This window comes from Podarcis gaigeae (genome assembly GCF_964106915.1).
Source record: "Podarcis gaigeae genome assembly, chromosome: 17".
Lineage (NCBI taxonomy): Eukaryota > Metazoa > Chordata > Lepidosauria > Squamata > Lacertidae > Podarcis > Podarcis gaigeae.
Genome location: NC_139694.1, coordinates 2,302,067 through 2,322,549, shown reverse-complemented (window position 1 = coordinate 2,322,549; position 20,483 = coordinate 2,302,067). Strand labels below are relative to the sequence as shown.

The 20,483-nt window shown below is 42.3% G+C and overlaps 1 protein-coding gene across 2 annotated transcripts; it reads left to right on the top strand.

Moving 5' to 3' along the window:
• The first annotated feature begins 1,423 nt into the window (after positions 1 to 1,423).
• Positions 1,424 to 17,782, top strand: DUSP12 (dual specificity phosphatase 12). Of its 2 annotated transcripts, none has more exons than XM_083719677.1 (6): positions 1,424 to 1,701; positions 5,594 to 5,707; positions 5,791 to 5,909; positions 11,792 to 11,888; positions 14,727 to 14,913; positions 15,534 to 17,782. In XM_083719677.1, the coding sequence occupies exons 1-6, from the start codon at positions 1,442 to 1,444 to the stop codon at positions 15,687 to 15,689; spliced, it is 933 nt and encodes a 310-aa protein (XP_083575803.1). In that variant the 5' UTR covers positions 1,424 to 1,441; the 3' UTR covers positions 15,690 to 17,782. The 2 variants fall into 2 exon arrangements, with proteins under 2 accessions (XP_083575803.1, XP_083575804.1); XM_083719678.1 differs by having other exon boundaries at positions 1,434 to 1,698.
• Positions 17,783 to 20,483: the final 2,701 nt, after the last annotated feature.

Sequence of the window (20,483 nt, the reverse complement as noted above, 5' to 3'; positions counted from 1 at the left end):
TCCATGGTTTTAAGTTTGGTGATAAGTTGTAATTCAGCAGCTTCTCTTTCCAGTCTATTTCTGAAATTCCTTTGTAGTAAAACAGCTACTTTGAGATCTTGTATAGAATGTCCTGGGAGATTGAAGTGTTCTCCTACTGGTTTCTCTGTCTTGTGATTCCTGATGTCCGATTTATGTCCGTTTATTCTTTGGCGTAAGGTCTGGCCTGTTTGTCCAATATAGAGAGCTGAAGGACACTGTTGGCATTTGATGGCATACACAATGTTAGACGATGAGCAATTAAATAGTCCCGAGATGGTATGTGTGATGTTGTTGGGGCCAGTAATGGTGTTGTCCGGGTGTATGTGTCAGCAAAGTTGGCATCTGGGTTTATTGCAGGCTCTGGTGCCAGTGTCCGTGTTAGGACTGGTTGTAGTATTATTGTGGGTTAGGAGTTGTTTAAGACTGGGTGGCTGTCTGTTGGCAATGAAAGGTCTTCCTCCCAGAGCTTGAGAAAGAGAACTGTCATTGTCCAGGAGAGGTTGTAGATCTCTGATGATGCGTTGTACTGTTTTAACTTGGGAGCTGTATGTGATGACTAGAGGTGTTCTGTTATTTTCTTTTTTGGGTCTGTCTTGCAGCAAGTTCTCTCTGGGTATCAGTCTGGGTCTGTTGATCTGTTGTCTAACAGAACCTCATTAAAAGGTTCTTTAATTCCTGATCTTCTTGCAGTCCATGGGACTCTCAAGAGTCTCCTCCAGCACCAGAATTCAAAAGCATCAACTCTTCGGCAATCAGCCTTCTTTATGGTCCAGCTCTCACTTCCATACATCACTACTGGGAAAACCATGGCTTGAACTATAAGGACATTTTAGAACAATTTAGCTTATGAGAAATATCTTTAGTTGCCAGGTGAAAATGCTCCTCTTCAGTTAGGCCTTGGGCTGATTAACACTCTTTATCCTTTTAAATGTGTTTGTTTTGTTTTGACTCTTCTTTTTATTATGTATTTTGTGTTTTTATTTTATTTTTATTGTGTTTTTATTTTGCACTTTTACGTCCAGAGATCTTCGAGTGAAGGGTGTGGTATACAGATTTACTGAATAAATGCTGTTGCTGCTATTTATTTATTAAATTTCTGTGCATTATAATATAATCGAGCTCTGCAGTTTTACCAGTTTTACCTTAAATCTATGGAAGGGTATTTTTTTTTTTTTTTTAGTTTAAAACAGAAGAAAAGGGCGGGAATGAAACGGAACCCGCAAGCGCTACTTCCTTTCAGATCTATGTTCTATTCCACGCAGCAACAAAATGGCGGAAGCGCGCGGGTCTACACTTTCGTAAGTTTAGGGTTGCTCGAGACAGGGCGCCTCATTGGCGGGGAAGGAGCGGGAAGGCGGGGCCCCAGCAGTTCCCGCCCCCCCGGCGGCGACGGTGGCCGGTGAGGTGGCGCGGCCTAGTCATGGTGCCGGTTCTCCCCGGCCTGTATCTGGGCGGCGGCGGCGGCGGCGGCCTCGGCCTCCCGGATGGCGCGGCGCCGGCCTGGGCGCTGCTGCTGGTGGACTCGGAGCCGCCCGCGGCCGGGGCGGTGTCGGGGGCGGAGGCGGTGCTGCACGTGCCCGCCCTGGACCAGCCTCACTGCGACCTCCTCAGCCACCTCGACGCCTGCGCGGACTTCCTCGGCCGCGCGCGGGAAAGGGGGGCGCGCGCCCTGGTCAGATGGTGAGGGGGAGAAGCAGAAAGATTGTCATCGTTATGATTGTCAGAGCGCTGCAGACGGGCAGGGGGACAATAAGAAGAATTATTATTAATATTATTATTATTATTAGAGCGCTGCAGACTGGAAGGGGAACAATTATTATTATTATTATTATTATTATTATTATTATTATTATAAGAGTGCTGCAGACGGGCAGGGGAACAATAAGAAGAATTAATATTATTATTATTAGAGCTCTGCAGACTGGAAGGGGAACAATTATTATTATTATTATTATTATTATTATTATTAGAGTGCTGCAGACGGGCAGGGGAACAATAAGAAGAATTAATATTATTATTATTAGAGCTCTGCAGACTGGAAGGGGAACAATTATTATTATTATTATTATAAGAGTGCTGCAGACGGGCAGGGGAACAATAAGAAGAATTAATATTATTATTATTAGAGCTCTGCAGACTGGAAGGGGAACAATTATTATTATTATTATTATTATTATTATTATTATTATTATTATTAGAGTGCTGCAGACGGGCAGGGGAACAATAAGAAGAATTATTATTAATATTATTATTATTAGAGCTCTGCAGACTGGAAGGGGAACAATTATTATTATTATTATTATTATTATTAGAGTGCTGCAGACGGGCGGGGAACAATAAGAAGAATTATTATTAATATTATTATTATTAGAGCTCTGCAGACTGGAAGGGGAACAATTATTATTATTATTATTGTCAGAGCGCTGCAGACTGGAAGGGGAACAATTATTATTATTATTATTATTATTATTAGAGTGCTGCAGACGGGCAGGGGAACAATAAGAAGAATTATTACTAATATTATTATTATTATTAGAGCGCTGCAGACGGGCAGGGGGACAATAATAAGAATTATTATTATTATTATTAGAGCGCAGTCTGGCAGGAGAACAATAAGAAGTATTATTATTATTGTTGTTGCTATTATTATAATTATTAGACCGCTGCAGACTAGCAGGAGAACAACAACAACTATTATTATTAGAGCACCGCAAACTGGCAGTGGAACAATAAGAATTATTATTATTAATATTATTATTATTATTAGAGCTCTGCAGACCGGCAGGGGAACAATAATAATCATAATAATAATTGTTATTATTATTATTAGAGCGCCGCAGACTGGCAGTGAAACAATAAGAATTATTATTATTATTATTAGAGCATTGCAGACTGGCAGTGGAACAATTAGAATTATTAGAACATTGCGGACTGGCAGTGGAATGATCATAATCCTATTTATTTATTTATTTCAAACAGCATATAATAATTATTATATAAGAAAATGATATAATATACGGTAGCAATTATTATAACAAGCAGCGCCAGGGCCCAGTTTCTGCCCCTAATTGTGTGTGCGTGTAAACCCAGAGACATTTTTGACATCATTCTGCCACATTTTGTTGTAAAAGGCAACTGCCCATCTTTCCTGTTCAGCCGAAAAATACTTTTTACTTCTCTCCCTGATGCTGAGAAATGCTTTTTACTTTTTCTGTGTCTCATGTTCCAACTAAAAAAAATACATAAAAATTATGTGGCCATCCTCACTTGGCATCAAAGGCGCTGCCACACAAACAGGTTGGATATTGGCCATATATATATATATATATCAGGGTGGTAATGACAACTGTCCCACAGATATTGAGAGAAATCAAGGGGTGCTTTTTTAGTTTTTATTTTTAGCACAGCCCACGATTGGATACCTCCATGTCCAGCCAGAAGCCAAAGTACCGGAAAAGAGGGGGTTTCTCTGGCCTTTTTTCTAACTCGGGTCTTATTACGTGTGACCTAGACATGCTGGTGCTCAAAACACAGATAACATTGAATCTTCAGTTTCTTCTGTCTCTCAGGGCATTAAAAAGAAAAAAAGAAAAAAACCTTCTCCAGGAGAATCCGGAAATCGCCTATACAGGCAATGAGACACGGCTGCAATGTGTTTTCTCTTCTCTCTCCCCCCCCCCCCCCCCGGCAAATCCTTCCCTAGCATTAACTTTTGGCTGAACTTTCACTGTCTAATTTACCTTGTGCCCCGATGTGCTCCCAAATCTCAGCGTGTCCAACTCTTAGCCTGCACAGAAGGGAGAGCAGTCAAATAATTTTTTGTTGCTTTGTTGATTACCTGTGTATACAATTTGCTTTCTGTGTTCTTTTTGATGAAGCTTGCAAAAGCCACAGCAGGCTCCATCTGGGACAGTCGATTGCTCTTCTGTGTGAGAGACGGGGTGTGGGGGGTGGGCAGGATGCCTGTTTGAAGATGGCCACTACCACCTGCCATTTTTGTCTGTTCTTGTACACTTCTTTTTAAAAAAGTGGCACCCTGCTTTTAATCAATCTAGCCAATAATCAACAAAACATCATAGCCCTACCCTAAGATGTAGAATTTTTGAATTATGGTGCTGGAGGAGATTCTTGAGAGTCCCATGGACTGCAAGAAGATCAAACCTCTCCATTCTGAAGGAAATCAGCCCTGAGTGCTCATTGGAAGGACGGATCCTGAAGCTGAGGCTCCAAGACTTTGGCCACCTCATGAGAAGAGAAGACTCCCTGGAAAAGACCCTGATGTTGGGAAAGATGGAGGGCACAAGGAGAAGGGGACGACACAGGACGAGATGCTGGGACAGTGTTCTTGAAGCTACCAGCATGAGTTTGACCAAACTGCAGGAGGCAGTGGAAGACAGGAGTGCCTGGTGTGCTCTGGTCCAGGGGGTCACAAAGAGGCGGACACGACTAAATGACTCAACAACAACAAGATGTAGAATGTGTTCCCCACTTTCTCCATCAAGTCTTTTCTTTCTTTCTTTCTTTCTTTCTTTCTTTCTTTCTTTCTTTCTTTCTTTCTTTCTTTCTTTCTTTCTTTCTTTCTTTCTTTCTTTCTTTCTTTCTTTCTGGTTTTGTGTACCGATTATACTGGATGCTGGTGACAAATGACAGGAGATGGCCACTGTTAGAAATATTTGGCTATATGGGTGTTGGTCAAATGGAGCAGGACCGTTATGCTCTTACTTTTGTGTAGGAAGTGCCGGGGGGGGGGGCGGAAATCATTGTTCCTCGGTCCAGTATATCTGAAGGAGCATCTCCACCCTTATCGTTTTGCCCGGACACTGAGGTCCAGCTCCAAGGGCCTTCTGTCAGTTCCCTCACTGCAAGAAGCCAAATTACAGGGAACCATGCAGATTGTCTTTTTGGTAGTGGCACCCGCCCTGTGGAACACCTTCCCACCAGATGTCAAAGAGAAAAAAAAGACCAGACTTTTAGAAGACATCTGAAGGCAGCCCTGTTTAGCAAAGTTTTTAATGTTTGATACATTACTGTATTTTAATATTTTGTTGGAAGCCGCCCAGAGTGGCTGGGGAAGCCCAGCCAGATGGGTGGGGTAAATAACAACAACAACAACAACAACAATATATTTTTCATACAGAATTTCAACCACACTCTTGCTCTCTGTTTGTTTGTTTGTTAGGACAGGAGCAGGATAATTTTCAGGGAGGTCATGTCTTTCAGGTGGGTGGGGTGGCAGCAGGTAATGAGGGATATTGTGAAACTAGAGTACAAAATACATTGTGGATCAAAATACACAAAGAGCATGTGGGGAAGACTTGAGCCTCTGACTCTGGAGTATAGTATTTCTAAGGGGAAAACTGTTGATACACAAGTATATCTTCCAAAGTTGTCATGAGAAATGTGTGTGCAGTGCTCTATTTCCTGAGTACAAGTGAATTGTAAAAAAGATGTTCTCTAGGGGAAAATGCAGTTTGAAGGGAATGAAGGATCTGGTTATTTTTTTGGGGGGGGGTTTCCATTTTTTGTTGTGTGTGACCATATTTTATTGGGTGTCTCCTTGTTTTGTTTTCAGTCAAGCTGGAGTCAGCCGGAGTGTTGCTGTTGTGACTGCCTATTTAATGAAAGCCAATAAACTCCCTTTTGAAGAGGCCTATGCCTTTGTCCAGGCCATCAAACCAGATGCCAAGTGCGTTTTTATTTGATAAAATTTGTTTTCCTTCCTTGTGAAGATTGGAATGTAATCAGAAGGCTCCCCCCCCCTTGTTCCAGAATGAATGAAGGCTTCGAGTGGCAACTGAAACTCTATGAAAAAATGGGCTGTGAAGTCGATGTGACCAGTACTATTTACAAACAGTATCGTTTGCAAAAGGTTACAGAGAAATATCCTGGTAAGGAAATAGAAGTGCTTTTCTAATCTCTTAACACTGGGCTAGAAATGGCTACATACAAATTCAGCTACTGTATTCACATTGAAACTGAACTTGCGTTATTGAACTCTACTTGAATTGCGCCCCCCCCCCATGTTCTTCCACCTGGAATGGGTAATAACAAAACTCTGTAATAAATAGCACTCTTTTTCAAACATGAGTTGTATTATAGATAGACTAGTAAGCTTGAATTCTTAAAGCATGGATACATGTTACTGACTGCTGTTGGAAATTGCCCCCACCCCTGGCTATGAGCCTTGGTACATTGAATACTTGCCATGTAAGACCAGCTCCACCTCTAATTTTTCCTGTTCATTTCCCAACCTCTAGTTAAAATTAGCTTCTGAGAAGAATTAAACGAAGACAAACAGCACAGTGAGAAAGTCAAACAGCAACTTCGCTGTATACTTAACTTTCCATATTTCTTTAGCTTTTTCTACCTGCTAGTGTTGAATTTTTCAGAATCTTTAGCAGCTGGAGCTGTGCAGGAGTCCACAATCTTAAGTTTGAGTTTGGTAGCTGGGAATTATTTCTAGTAGCCAGTGGGAATATATTTAAAGTACAGTGGTACCTCGGGTTATATACGCTTCAGGTTACATACGTTTCAGGTTACAGACTCCGCTAACCCAGAAATAGTACCTCGGGTTAAGTACTTTGCTTCAGGATGAGAACAGAAATCGGGCGGCGGTGGCACAGCGGCAGCAGAAGACCCCATTAGCTAAAGTGGTGCTTTAAGAACAGTTTCAGGTTAAGAACAGACCTCTGGAATGATTTAAGTACTTAACCCGAGGTACCACTGTATCCGTGAACACATGCAGAGTGTTTTTCTCTTTCCACAAATGAGTGCAATCTGTCCTCCAAATAAAATTGCTGTGCTGTCCCTGCATGTCTCTAAATTAAACACTTCCTTCACCTCTATAGTACAGCATATACTTAACTAAGGAACACAGACACCCCCTTCACCAAAGTCAAATCTAGGTATTTCAACATTCCCATCCAGTATCATCTCTATTCTGGGTTCTTCATTCCCCCAGTTGGTTCTAAGGAAGTTGGTGCAACAAATCTTTTTCCCCTTGTCTGATGTGGGACATGGGGTGAGAGAGGCCAGCTAGAAGTGCACTCAGCTGCAAAAGGAACCCAGGGGTTTGATATCTTCTTCTGAGGAAACTTGCAGAAGCAGGATCTGCCAGTAGGTAGGCTGCAAAAAGCCTCCAACCTTGCTATACTATGGAATAATCGAGCACACCTAAACTTGATCTCATTTGTGCAAGAGCAGAAATCAGTTTTCAGCAATCTTTCCTCCAGGAGAATCCACTCCTGGTTTTCTTTTGGCACATGCCAGCTTCCTTTCTCTGTAACAGCCCTGTTCTGGCTCCCCTTCCCAACCTTTCTATTACTCAGTCATTTAGAAATTAGGTAAAGTGAATGGAGTTTTTGTAAAAACGTTCTAATTTCAGACTTTACTGATTACTGGTCTGTCTTAAGGTGCTTGTGTGTAAAGGTCTTAAGCTTTAGTGTGACAGTTTTGGGCTACAGTCTCATGTATTCCTTCTCCCTTTTCAAGGCAAGTTGTACAAATGCCTCTTTTTCAGTTTTTTATTTTGTAATCAAACCTTGTGTGTGTACCAAATCTCAACAGTCTAAATTATGCCGAAGCACATTCACATTTTTATGTTCCTATGAATGAGACCGATATGTGTAATTCTTTCTTTTCTTTTCTTTTCACATTATCAAGCTGCATAAGGGAACAGTTGAGGCAAGTCTCAATGGCATCCTTGGTTTAGAATTATGTTATTGTTTTCAGGTTGGACTAAATCAAATATGAAGACCCAAAGAATGGGCTTTGCTTGCATTAAGAATAATAAAGTCGCTTCTTCTTCTTCTTCTCCTCCTCCTCCTTCTTCTTTTTCTTCTTCTCTCCCCCCCCCCCCTCTCTGTGTTTGTGTGTAAAGGAATCTTTCTTGGTCTCCTATCTTGCTGTCAGGACGGTGCTTTGTTCTACAAAAGAACTTAGGCACATGCACAGAGCGTTTGTGAAGCATTTTTCACAATTTAAAGGCTAAAGATCAAGCAGTCCATGTTATTTAAGACATAAAGCTGGTTGGAATTGCAGAAATAGGGATCCTCCGCTTTCTAGTGCCTCTGCTCAGTGAAGAAAGGGAGGATCCTGTAAGCGTATTTTATAAAACACAGTGTTTCAACTGGAGGAATAGTATAATCTGTTAAAACCAATAAAAGTCAAAAGTCGTGAGCTAGCTTTCGAGTTTCACAAAACTCTTCCTCAAGCTGGATGCTAACAAGGCTAATAACATCAAACAAAGTTAAAGGTTTGTGTGAGGGGAAATACTGTTCCAGGTAGGAAGCTGGGTGGAAGCCCCATTTGCAAGGTGTGACAGTCTTCAGATGGCACTTGTGGACGTTCTTCACAAATTAACCTGGATATTTGCTAATAAAAAGATTGAAACATTTCCCCTTCTGATTGGCAGAGGCTTGTGAGATGTAATTAATGATAATATTTATTAGCTATTTATATAGTATAATGTATAAATATGACACTTTACAAGGAGGTATCTGCCCCAAGTGGCTTACTTACAGCCTAGGAATATATTACAGTGGTACCTCGGGTTAAGTACTTAATTCGTTCCGGAGGTCCGTACTTAACCTGAAACTGTTCTTAACCTGAAGTCCCACTTTAGCAAATGGGGCCTCCCACTGCTGCCCCGCTGCCAGAGCACGATTTCTGTTCTCATCCTGAAGCAAAGTTCTTAACCTGAAGCACTATTTCTGGGTTAGCGGAGTCTGTAACCTGAAGTGTATGTAACCTGAGGTACCACTGTGGTACTTTTTTTCATCATTAGCCTGCCTCTTGGCTCCTGGTGCTTCACATAAGGAGTGGCAGTACAAAGCATGGCACTTTCTCAGGCACAGAAAAAGAGGCACACCATGGCATGAACCACCAACCATCCCTAATTAGATGTAGACATGTTCTCATTACAACGAGCAACAAAGACGTAGCCGCAAACGTCTTGCTTTGTATCCGATTCCTTTTTGCGCACGGCCAGCATAAGAACACACCTCAGTTTGGTCTTTCCAACAAGCATTTCTTAAAGTTAGGATCTGCCACCCCAGTTTTGTACATGGACTTAGGCACTTGTGCTCAAGGTTAATCTGAGCTTAGGCTCCCTCTTCTGTTTTCCACATGGAACTCAGCTTTGCCTGTAAGTCAGGCATGGCCAAACTCTGCCCTCCAGCTGTTATGGGACTACAATTCCCATCATCCCTGACCACTGGTCCTGTTAGCTAGGGATGATGGGAGTTGTAGTCCCAAAACAGCTTGAGGGCCAAGTTTGGCCATGCCTGCTGTAAGTCATCTCATTACTCTTCCATGGCAAGAAACTTAAAAGTATCCTACTGTCAATCAAAAGCGATGCTACCTTTTGTTACGGGGAAGCTCTTCCTCTTCTAGCCAGATTTGCAACCTTGCTGTCTTTTCTTTCAGGTATCCCCTCCTCCCAAGGAGCAGAACCTTTAAATTCTTCCCCCAAAGGATTGAATTGTTCACCCAGTCCATTTGCTCAGTCTCTGTGCGATCCTCCAGGATGGATTGTTCTTGCCCTAGCTAGTAGCCCCCCCTTCCTGTCTCCTCTACTTGACTCCTTTCTTTTTGTCTGTCTGTATTCGTTATTTTTCTCAGATCTAGTCTGGAAGTTAAAGGGAGCACACAGGCTTATCCTCCCCTTTTAAGGCACACTTTCTGCTTTTCCCCATTTGGGGCAGGGGGTTCAAGGAAAACCTACGTTGCTTGCTTGGGAATTGCACCATGTGGGTCTCGGAATCCTTGCCTGCATTGCAGCCTTTTCCCCGGTTATCCCCAGATAAAAAGTGGTATCCTGTTATCTGAGAGTCAGGTTGTCTGACCACCCAAAAATTTGTACTTGGCTGCTCCAAAAACCCCAGACTCTTGAATAACACTGAATCTTGGGATATTCACTCTTCCTTTGGAACAGGGAATTGGCACTGCAACTTTTGCATTTCTCTCTTTCACTTCCGTTTTCCAGAACTTGCTCTTCTTTCTGCCCTCGGGTGGCCCAAACTTGCGCCATTCACACTTCAAGCTTTCATTTCCCCCCCTCTTAGGCTTCCATTACAGCCTGCAAGATCCCTAGTGCCCCTTCTCTTCTCCTAAAATGCAATAGTAAGACTTTCCGCTTTCATCTCTCTCCATAGAAACCAGTGTGTTCAGATGTAATGTGTGATCAGGGACACATGTAGGCAGCAGAGGAAAAGGATGGAAACTGAAGTGCAGTAATAGGGGAAAGAACATGCAACATGTGCTTTTGGGCCCAGGTGGTTGTGCCAAACGTTTCACAGAAAATGTGGCTTTTTAGGGTGGATTTGAAGAAAGCAAGAGAGTGGGAGTATCCCAGGCATTTTGAGAGGCAGCTCTAGGCCAGGCATAGGCAAACTCAGCCCTCCAGATGTTTTGGGACTACAACTCCCATCATCCCTAGCTAACAGGACCAGTGGTCAGGGATGATGGGAGTTGTAGTTCCAAAACATCTGGAGGGCCAAGTATGCCTATGCCTGCTCTAGGCATTGGGCAGCAATGGAGAAGGAGTGATCTAAAGGAGCAAAAGACTCTCTCCCCCGGCTCCTTTGGGAGGAAGGGAGGGATTCAATAAACAAACTGGTGGTGAAGTGAACAAGTAGTCATGGGTTTGAACGTGTCTGGATAGAAGAGTGGAGATGTAAGGGGCAAGGCTATTGATGGTTTTGAAGGCAAGGATGCAGGATCCAGGAGTAAGCGGGTGTCTGACTTTCTTAGATTACTGCCAGAGAGAGACAGAACTACATTAAGTGCCGGCTTTTATAGTTTCAAAAAGAGTGATGGTTGCTGCTCCCCCCCCCCTAGTATGCTGTGGGGCAAACAGATCATTTGCACTAAGCACTAATTTAATTGATTTGCAAAGAGTTTCCTGAATAATCTACTTAAGATACATAAGTTCTTAACCCGAGGTACCACTGTCTTGCAAATAGGCTTCCACGATGCCCTTTATCATCAGCCTATTTCTCCTACCCCTTTTGTTTAACATCCAGCCTGCTCAAGAGTTCCATGAAATGCAAAAGTTAGCGTACTGCTTTGAGACTTTGACGTGACTATAATAAAGCTATCATGGCACCTTGAACTTCTTGAAGGAAAAGTGGGCTATAAATGAATTACCGTATTTTTTGCTCTATAAGACTCACTTTTTCCCTCCTAAAAAGTAAGGGGAAATGTGTGTGCGTCTTATGGAGCAAATGCAGGCTGCGCAGCTATCCCAGAAGCCAGAAGAGCAAGAGGGATTGCTGCTTTCACTGCGCAGCGATCCCTCTTGCTGTTCTGGCTTCTGAGATTCATAATTTTTTTTTCTTGTTTTCCTCCTCCAAAAACTAGGTGCGTCTGGTGGTCTGGTGCGTCTTATAGAGCGAAAAATACGTAAATAAGTGAAGCGGGTACTGCTGCTTTTGTTTTAATTTTTTTTAATGGATCAACATAGCTGATAGCATGTTTATGTGAAATTGGTTTTTGCAATGATCTCGTAAAGTGAGAATAAATGCACATCTGAGCATAGGCTTTTTTAATGAAGGAAGGAGTCCTCTGTAGGCAGTTACAACCACAATAGTTCCTTTATGGTATTTATTGGGACAAAAGCTTTCTTTTTTTAAAAGCAGATTTTATTGTAAAGTCCCCTGAACATTTTGCTTAAGGATAATATATAAATGCAGTAAACCAATACAAGCTTTTAATGTTTAACGATGACTGTCTGCAAGTTTATAAATGCACTGTTGCTTCTTCTTTTCAGAGCTACGAAATCTGCCGCGAGATGTCTTTGCAGTTGATCCAAACACTGTACAGCAAACTCCAAACACTGAGGTTCTGTACAGGTGTAGAAAGTGCAGGTATGGGGCTCCACAAATATATTTATTAGAGTTATATCCTGCTCCGTCCTGTGACTTACAGCAGTTATTTTCAAATAGTAACACTTCTGTCCCCATGGATCTGGTCTGGGGAGCCGAAAAGGTGTCCCATCTTGATTTACTTGGTTCACACAAATAAATGTAGTATTTGCCTGATAAACGTTCTGATGCAAGTCCTCGCCAAGGTTGTGTTTTGGCAAGCTTTTAGTAAAACCATATTTCTCTGGAAGTTTTGAGTAATTTATTGTGTGGAAAAATATATCTCTTCTGACTTGTAGGGCACCTTATTCTGACAGGTAAAACTGACCATGTTCCTGCTAATTGCGCAAGATGTGGTAAACTTGTTTTTGTGAGTGGATGTCAAATTGAAGAAGACGGGAAGGTGATTTACTATTCTGCTGTACCAAAAAAAATAAAATGGGTGCAGATAAAAAACTAGAATCAGGCAGAAAGGTCCCCACCTAATCATCTCTGCAATAAGCTAGGTTTCTATGCATTGTGGGTTCTGCCCCCCCCCCCCCCGATGAGGAAAGCATTCCATCATTCACTTTTTACGTGCAGTTTGGAGTGACACTGTCCCATTGCGGATTTACCCTTTCTCTGCTTTTATGATAACTGGCTCAGTGTCCCGGATATACAGCAGCGAATAGATTATATATAAATAATCCTTGAAAAATGGAGATGTTGTGGTCAGACTGTGTAAGGAAAGGGAAAGAGATATGATTCCAGATGTCAGAAGCCCAGGGCTAAGGCTCTGTAGCAGGGCGAGAAAACAATTTGGTTTTAATTAACCCTCATGGGCAATAGATAATATAAAGTAGAAGGAAACAGTGCTATAAACGTTTTGGAACTTAATGCGGCAGCAGAGCGATCTTTCTGAAGGAGCCATGGTGATTTGGCGTCTCATTAGACTGCACAGCCATGAGATCTGCCTTGCTGGAGGTGAGAGTAGAAGTGTCAACTGAGATAACCTGCGGCTCTTAGCAGCTCATGTCCTTTGGCAGTCCTCCCTGGTTACTGCTGAGAGGCAGTGGCATGCCTGCCAATTGCTTGATTTGGGGAGAACTCTGCAGATGGTGGCAGGAGAGACCCAATCCTTCCTTTTTTCCCTTGTAGCAGCCCTTCTTATCTTGCAGGCAAACTGATAGCAGCTACATGAGAATTGGGTGTTGGATGTGTATTACTTAAGTGACCCATTGAACAAAGATCTGGAGCTGATCTGAACGCAATTTGATTGCACATGCCAACTTTAGTGTTCTTTGTGTCTGACCCGATTACAAGTTTGCTTGCTGGCCGGCTAAGATGTCCTCTTGGCCTATTGTCCTGATCCCCTGGCCTACCTGGCAGTAAGTCAGTGTGCCAAGTTCAAAATCCAAGGGTCAATCAGCACAAGCCACACCCAGAGTCAGAAATCCAAAGTCCAAAGGTCAGGAAAGGAGGTTCAGGGTCCAGCCAAGTAGCCAAGCCTGAAGTTCTGCAGTTAGAATATAGTCCAGCATCAACCCAAAGTGCAGTCCTGTGGAGTTCCAAGAGCACCCAAGTCAAGGTCCCTCAATATGGGCAGTTCAACAGACACAGCACCTCAGCTTTGCTGCCCTGTTATACTATACCTGCTGATTGCAGCATTTGGGCTTGATGAGGCATGTGACCCTCACCTGCTCCCAGTCTACTCCAGCACACTTCCTCCCAGAACTAGCGAGCCCCACCTGGCCAGCTAGGGAGCTGGGCTGTGGGCCCTTGCTCGCCTTAGCCTTCTGGAGCGCCCTGGCTGCTGCTTCCTACAGACCTCAGAGCCTGCCGTCTACATGGAGACAGGGGCCCTCTGGCTCTGGTGATGGGTCCTGTTGCTGTGGTTCCTGTTCACTGACCCCCATCCCCTCGCCCTCCTCTGCCCCCCTGTGAGTACTTCCTACACCAACATCTCCTTCCCCATCCCCTGCTTGCCCTGGTGTCTCCAAGTCCGGAGGCTACACCTTTCGCTGGAATCCTCTTTCTCCTCCCTGTAGTCCTGATAATTCAGAGAACCTATTGGGACTGGCCTAGCAACATTCCCACACCTGTATAGGTGACGACTATTTCAGGTGTATCCAATTGATGTGTGATCGCTGATGTGCAGGTCCCTTTGGATCTGGAAGAAGGCAGAACAGGGCAGGGCGCTCAGCCGATGTGTGTAGGGGCCGGGAATGGAACCCCTGCGCAAAATGGTTGCTGCCTGAATATGTAATAGGGTTGTGGTATAGGATGCGGTTGCCTTCTGGTGTTGCTGTGCAAAGTGTGCATTAGTTTAAAAATGCAAGAAAAATGAAGATCCAATTCTAAACGATTGTTGTGGGCCTATCCAGTAGTCTTGGCCAGAAATGACCGCCTGGGTTAATTTATTACAGGTTGCTTGCAAATGCCTTATCCTTTGACCATCTTGGAGATACATGAGAATTCCAAGTAGGCTTCAGCAGTCAGATCAGGAGAGCTGCCTACGTAACCAAAATAACATATTTAGAAGGATGGAAGAAGGATTTCATCCTAAATTAATGAATGGATTAAAGAACTTATGAAAGTGGCAATATGAAAACCTGTTAACGTGCAAAAGAATGTGTTTGCTTTATGATTAGGAACTCCCACAATGAATTTTTCTGTTGACTCCATACTATTTACTCACAGTTACTTCCTCATATCTTATTGATGTGAAAGATAGTTTAGATACAGTATATTGCTGCTTTTGATTATATGTTTCTTTCATTTCAAATGGTTTAATGAACAAAGATGACATTGCTTTCAGATACCTTTCCAAGTCATTCTGTTACCTTTGTTTCTGGACGACAGGCGCCTGCTCTTTCGAAGTTCAAGCATCTTGTCTCATGATGAAGGCAAGGGACCTGCCGCTTTTGCTCATAAGAGGCTTTCGAGACCTGTCCCTTTTCACCATGATGACCAGTCTAGGTGTACTTCTTACTTCATTGAGCCCGTGCAGTGGATGGAACCTGCACTCTTAGGAGTGATGGATGGACAGGTGAGGGGAAACAGTTTGAATCTTTGGAAATCTTCAGCTAGTTAGCTAAGAAAACGGCAGCAAAGCAAGCAGTGAGCTGAAGGGGAACCTGAGGAAATACAGTGGAACCTTGATTGTCAAACATTTCAGAAGCTGAACAACCCGGAAGTGAATGCTTCCATTTTCAAACACTCCTCAGAAGTTGAAGGGCTTCTGAGGCGCATTTCTCTATTTTCTCAATGGATTTTGCCAACCAGCAATTGTGCCTCAGTTGTCAAACGTTTCGGGAGTCGAACGGTCTTCCGGGACAGATAACATTTGACAACCAAGGTTCCACTGTATTGAAAAGTGCAATGGAGCTGAGAAAATGATGGGCTTGGGGGGATTTTATAGGACCCATGGATACTTGTCTGCATGCATGAGTGTGCATTGTTTGCAAGAAGAGAGAGTTTGGGTAACAGAACTTCAGATGCTGAGTAATGTGGCCAGAGGAGGCCAGATTTTATGTTGATTTGAACAAACCAGTCAAATCTTTATAGAGTTGGAGATCCATAGCGATAGTTAGTTTTGAAGTTTATCTTTTACTGTAATTGGAGAGGAGATGGAGCATTAAGCGACTTGTTTGTCTTGTTCTCTTGCAGCTTCTGTGCCCAAAATGTACATCGAAGCTGGGCTCCTTCCATTGGCAAGGTGAGCAATGTTCGTGCGGCCATTGGGTGACCCCTGCCTTCCAAATTCACAAGAGTCGTGTGGATGAAGTCAAAGGACTGCTGCCCATGGGTACTGTAAAAAGATGAACTTGCTTTGTACTTCCGCAGTCCAGTCAGTGGCCTCGTTCCTGTATAAAGGATTGTGTTACCTAGAGGTTTACAGCAAGTGATATGTACGACAGAACCAGTTGAACTTGAGCGTTTCCAGGAAAGCCATTTTGTACTGGAATACCTAGACTTCATGTGTCATTAAAAAAAAGAAAAAAAGAAAGAGGAGCAGGCCCTAGGGGTAAGCCAGAGCTGGGGACAAGATTAGGACTGTGGCATGTGGTAATGAGGGCATTAACCATTCTCTCTGCGTCACGGTTCTGATGAAAATCTCACCTCCCTACTCTTCCTGTATGCTATGGTCCTGACTTTTATCAGCCTCCCTCGTCCCCTGCCTACGGTTTCTTCAAAACGAAACCAAGATGTGTGCAATGCAATTTGTTGCTTGTCCCTAGCTTGTTCACTTGTTTTGTCAAGAAATTTTCCAAAATGTTCCTCATCCAGAGGGTTTTCATAAACAAACGTGCTTGGTTTTAGCGTCCAAAAGACTATTAAGGAAAAGTAATTAGGGAGACACTGCAGCTGTTAGATTGCTATAAAATTGCATTCTGAAATTTGATAGTTTTGGTGCAAAATATGATTGGATGTTTGGGAATACAGAACAGGAAGAGAACTCCTCATGATGATACAGGAGTGCCAGCCACTGGATGCCTGATGTCTAATTATCACTTTCAACTGGATTGTAACTTGGAAAAGGACTATCAGAAAAATCGCTTTGCAAGTGTCTCTGGTGACTGTTGATTTATCAGCGATAAGTTATATGCTACGATTTCCTACATCATGAGGGTTTCTAACAATCTGTTGTGAAATGGATCCAAATTACAGGTAGCCAGCATTTGCTGAATCACTTGACTGACAAAAGATTAGTATTGGTTTCTAGGTCATTTACTGAAAGGGTTTGTAATCTTTTCCCAACGAGGTATTACGTGCTGTATGCAAATTGCATTTCGAAATTAAAAAAATTACTGAAAACTTGGTGTGTGAGTTAATGGTAGGGGAGGGGAATTGGTAGGCTGTTACATTACAGAGATGCTCAGTTGTCAAAGATAATTAAGAAAACAGCACTGTCTGCAGATGTAAAGCAAGATACCATATACTAAATATGCTTTTGAAGTATATTTTCAATATCGGAGTTTTTAAGGGCTGGGCTGCTCACGTCAACTGATAGGGGACTTGCAACGTGCACATCTTGGAAGTACAAGTATTTGTTGATGTCTAAATATATGCACATTGCCTACTTTATGTATGTTTCATCCTTTTCCATGGGACATGGTATTGCTTAATTCCCCTTGAGCAAGTTTCAGGTTAATACACTTAAAAGGTTTCCTTATTTTGCATATTCTGTTTTTTTAAAAAGCAAAAGCTGAGATTTTAAAACAAAAGCTGAGATTCTTGTGAAATAGATTTTAGAATGAAATGTGACACAAATTAGGCCAAGGCATTGGACAACCATAAAATTGGAAGAGTTGGTAAAACTCTGGGGTTGAAGAAGTTAATGCTAACACATAAGGGGGGGGGGGGAATAATTTAGTGGATGGGTATGGAGTTTTTTTTTAGTGTATGGAGGGGGCAAGAAGATGTTTAGTGAGGCAGATACTAGTTCAGGTTAAAAGAGGCAAATTCATAAGATTATAGCAGGTCTTTCTTGGCTCAGAAATGTACAGTATTTGGGTTAACACAGAACACTTAAGCAAGCTAGAAATGTGTGTGTAGAGACTGACCTTTGTTTTGCAGTTCCACAGTTAAAACCATTGAGGTTTTTTTCCTGGATAAAATGGCGGCCCCTCCCTCCATCACTAGAAAAGTTGTGTGTAGAATTCTGTAGCTAATGATAATGGATTAAGCTCAGGAATGAATATAATTGGATTAATTAAGACTTCGGAAGCAGGAAGAAATAAAAACTTTGCACCCTGAAACCCAGCACTTGGGAAGTCACACAAAATGTACAGTTGGCTTTATAACTGATATATATATTTGAATATGAATTGTAATTTGACACTGAAAAAAATGTGGCCGTTACTGGGTTTTAGTAATTGAAAATTAATAAAAATTATTTACAAAAAAATAATAAAGAAGAGTTGCGTGTAACATGAAAGCCCGTTTACAAATTAAGAAACAGAAAAGGAAACTGAGGTTCGACCTGCGTTGGCATAGTAGAACTTTACAAAATGCTGAAGCACACCTCATCCTGGTGTAAGAAGCTGCGCCATCAAAACCAAACTCTGCTAAAATCGGTTTTTGCTTTCACTGTTCTTGAGAAGTACACTGGAGGAAAGGTTCAGGCCCCATGGCTTGCACTGTGGTTACGACACACCTGTGTTGCTCAGGAGAGCTAAAAGGCTTCCAGCTCTTGAACTTCGACCACAGCTATGAAATGACGATTTTTCAAGGTCCTGTTCCCCATGCGTGTCTTCTTGCACAGTGATGTGTATAATAGTGCAAGAATAAATCCATGGTTTGCGCCAGTGGAGTTTCTGACTGCTATATTCTTCAGACAACGCACAGAGAACTAGAATTTCTTACATTGTTAGAGTAGCGACAAATTGCTGGTCCAATAAAACATTCACTGATTAGTAATCAAATAACATTCAGTATTCACAATAAAGTGCCCTGTAATTGTGTTAGACATCTGGAAATTCTTTTATTCTCTCACCAGGAAATTACTGTGTCCTGTATAAATACACATTTTATTGCATTTGCTGTATGTTTTCTTGACGTAAGTTTGCTGGCTCATTCTTGAGAGATGCTTCTTCATTTATGCTGCTCAACTATCCCTACCCAATGCATGTCCTACATTGCTGATTGCAGCCCTGGGCTCCTTTGGGAGAAAGGATGGGATATAAGTTTAATTAATAATACTGTTTATTCAGAAGTAAAGTCTCACCGGGTCACGTGGGATTTACTCCAAGTAATCATGTGTAGGATTGAGGAGAGATTTTTGCAAACCAGCTCACTTCAAGATTTCTCGACCAGCTTTTTCAAGGTTTCGTCTAATTTGTTTTTACGAGTTGATGGAAACAACCGTTTAAAAGCATGTTGGCTTAAATGAAGTCAAATAATAATAGAAAGCTGAATCAGTTGTCAGCAACGATTAGCTTTACGTTTCAAATGCTAATTTATTGTTTTGAAATGAATCTATGCATTGTTGAATAGAAAGTGACATCTAGAGGTGGTTTGTATTACTGCACTTTTTAGTTGGGTTGATAATGATTCTTAGTAAATGCTACTGTTTACTTTCGTCAAATAGAGCTGCACAAAACATAGCTGCCTATTATGTTCACTTTGTGGTTTTCCCACCCATTCATTATAAATTACTGGACAAATTTCTTAACCTAGGACGATTAATTTATGGTCAGTAGAATAGCCAGGCTGAATCAGAAAAGTATAGCTGTTTAGTCTGCAATTACAATCCTTTGTTGTTTCCTCTTTTTTTTTTTTGAAAATGCAGGAAATGTTGCTGCCAACCATGTTGTCCTTCTGTGTTTCCCCCATTCTTTTTCCTGTTCTATGTAGGAAGTTCATTTGTTGCAATTTACTCGCTAAAAACGAATAGGTCTGCAGTGGAATACATGGAGGCATTGCTCACGCAAGCGTTGTTCTGCCTTCTGCACATTGACACCTGTGTGACGTTTCCAGAGGTTAAACCTGGCCCCATGCCTGTACACTTACTCCTTCATGCACCTTTCCTGCTGCTGGAGCATGCATGCATCTGCTGTGCCATGACCACAATAACTGTTTTGAAAAACTGAAAAATTGCTTTAGACAGTAAAAGACAAAAACAGTGGGTCTTTTATTAAAAGAATAGTAATTGTGCCGACAAAGTCCGTATAGTTAAAGCTATGGTTTTCCCAGTAGTGATGTATAGAAGTGGGAGCTGGACCATAAAGAAGGCTGATCGCCGAAGAATGGATGCTTTTGAATTCTGGTGCTGGAGGAGAGTCCCATGGACTGCAAGAAGATCCAACCTCTCCATTCTGAAGGAAATCAGCTCTGAGTGCTCACTGGAAGGACAGATCCTGAAGCTGAGACTCCAAGACTTTGGCCACCTCATGAGAAGAGAAGACTCCCTGGAAAAGACCCTGATGTTGGGAAAGATGGAGGGCACAAGGCGAAGGGGACGACAGAGGACGAGCTGGTTGGATAGTGTTCTTGAAGCTACCAGCATGAGTTTGACCAAACTGCGGGAGGCAGTGGAAGACAGGAGTGCCTGGCGTGCTCTGGTCCAGGGGGTCACGAAGAGTCGGACACGACTAAACGACTAGACAGCAACAAAACAGTGATTGTGCCTACACAGACCTCTGGCCCATAGGCTTAGGTGATTCCCCAGGCCAATCCCTTCTTAGGTAGCTTAGCAAGCTGGGATTGTGTCTTTTTGCCCCGTCACTGGGAACTGAGCTCCCCATCCAACATGCCACTGAATAGAGTGGAGTTCTTGTTATTAAATATACCAAGAAAAAAGCACACCAAGAACTCAGGCCAATGTAAGTTTCAATAGTGGGAGTAGTCCCTACTCACAAGTAAATAATCAATTTTATCAAAAACTGATCCATTCAAAAGTATGTATTCTGACAAGGATTATAAACTCAAATAGAGATTACAAACTCAAACTCATAAAGATATGTATAACACAATAATTTGTTACAGAATTAGAAATAAGAGTTTATGAGTGGAGACAAGTTCATGTTAGTCCATAGTCAGATTTGATGTGAAGGTCTTAGTTTCAATCATTGAGCAGAAGTCAGAAGTCAATTATGGATCAGAAACCAGGACAGA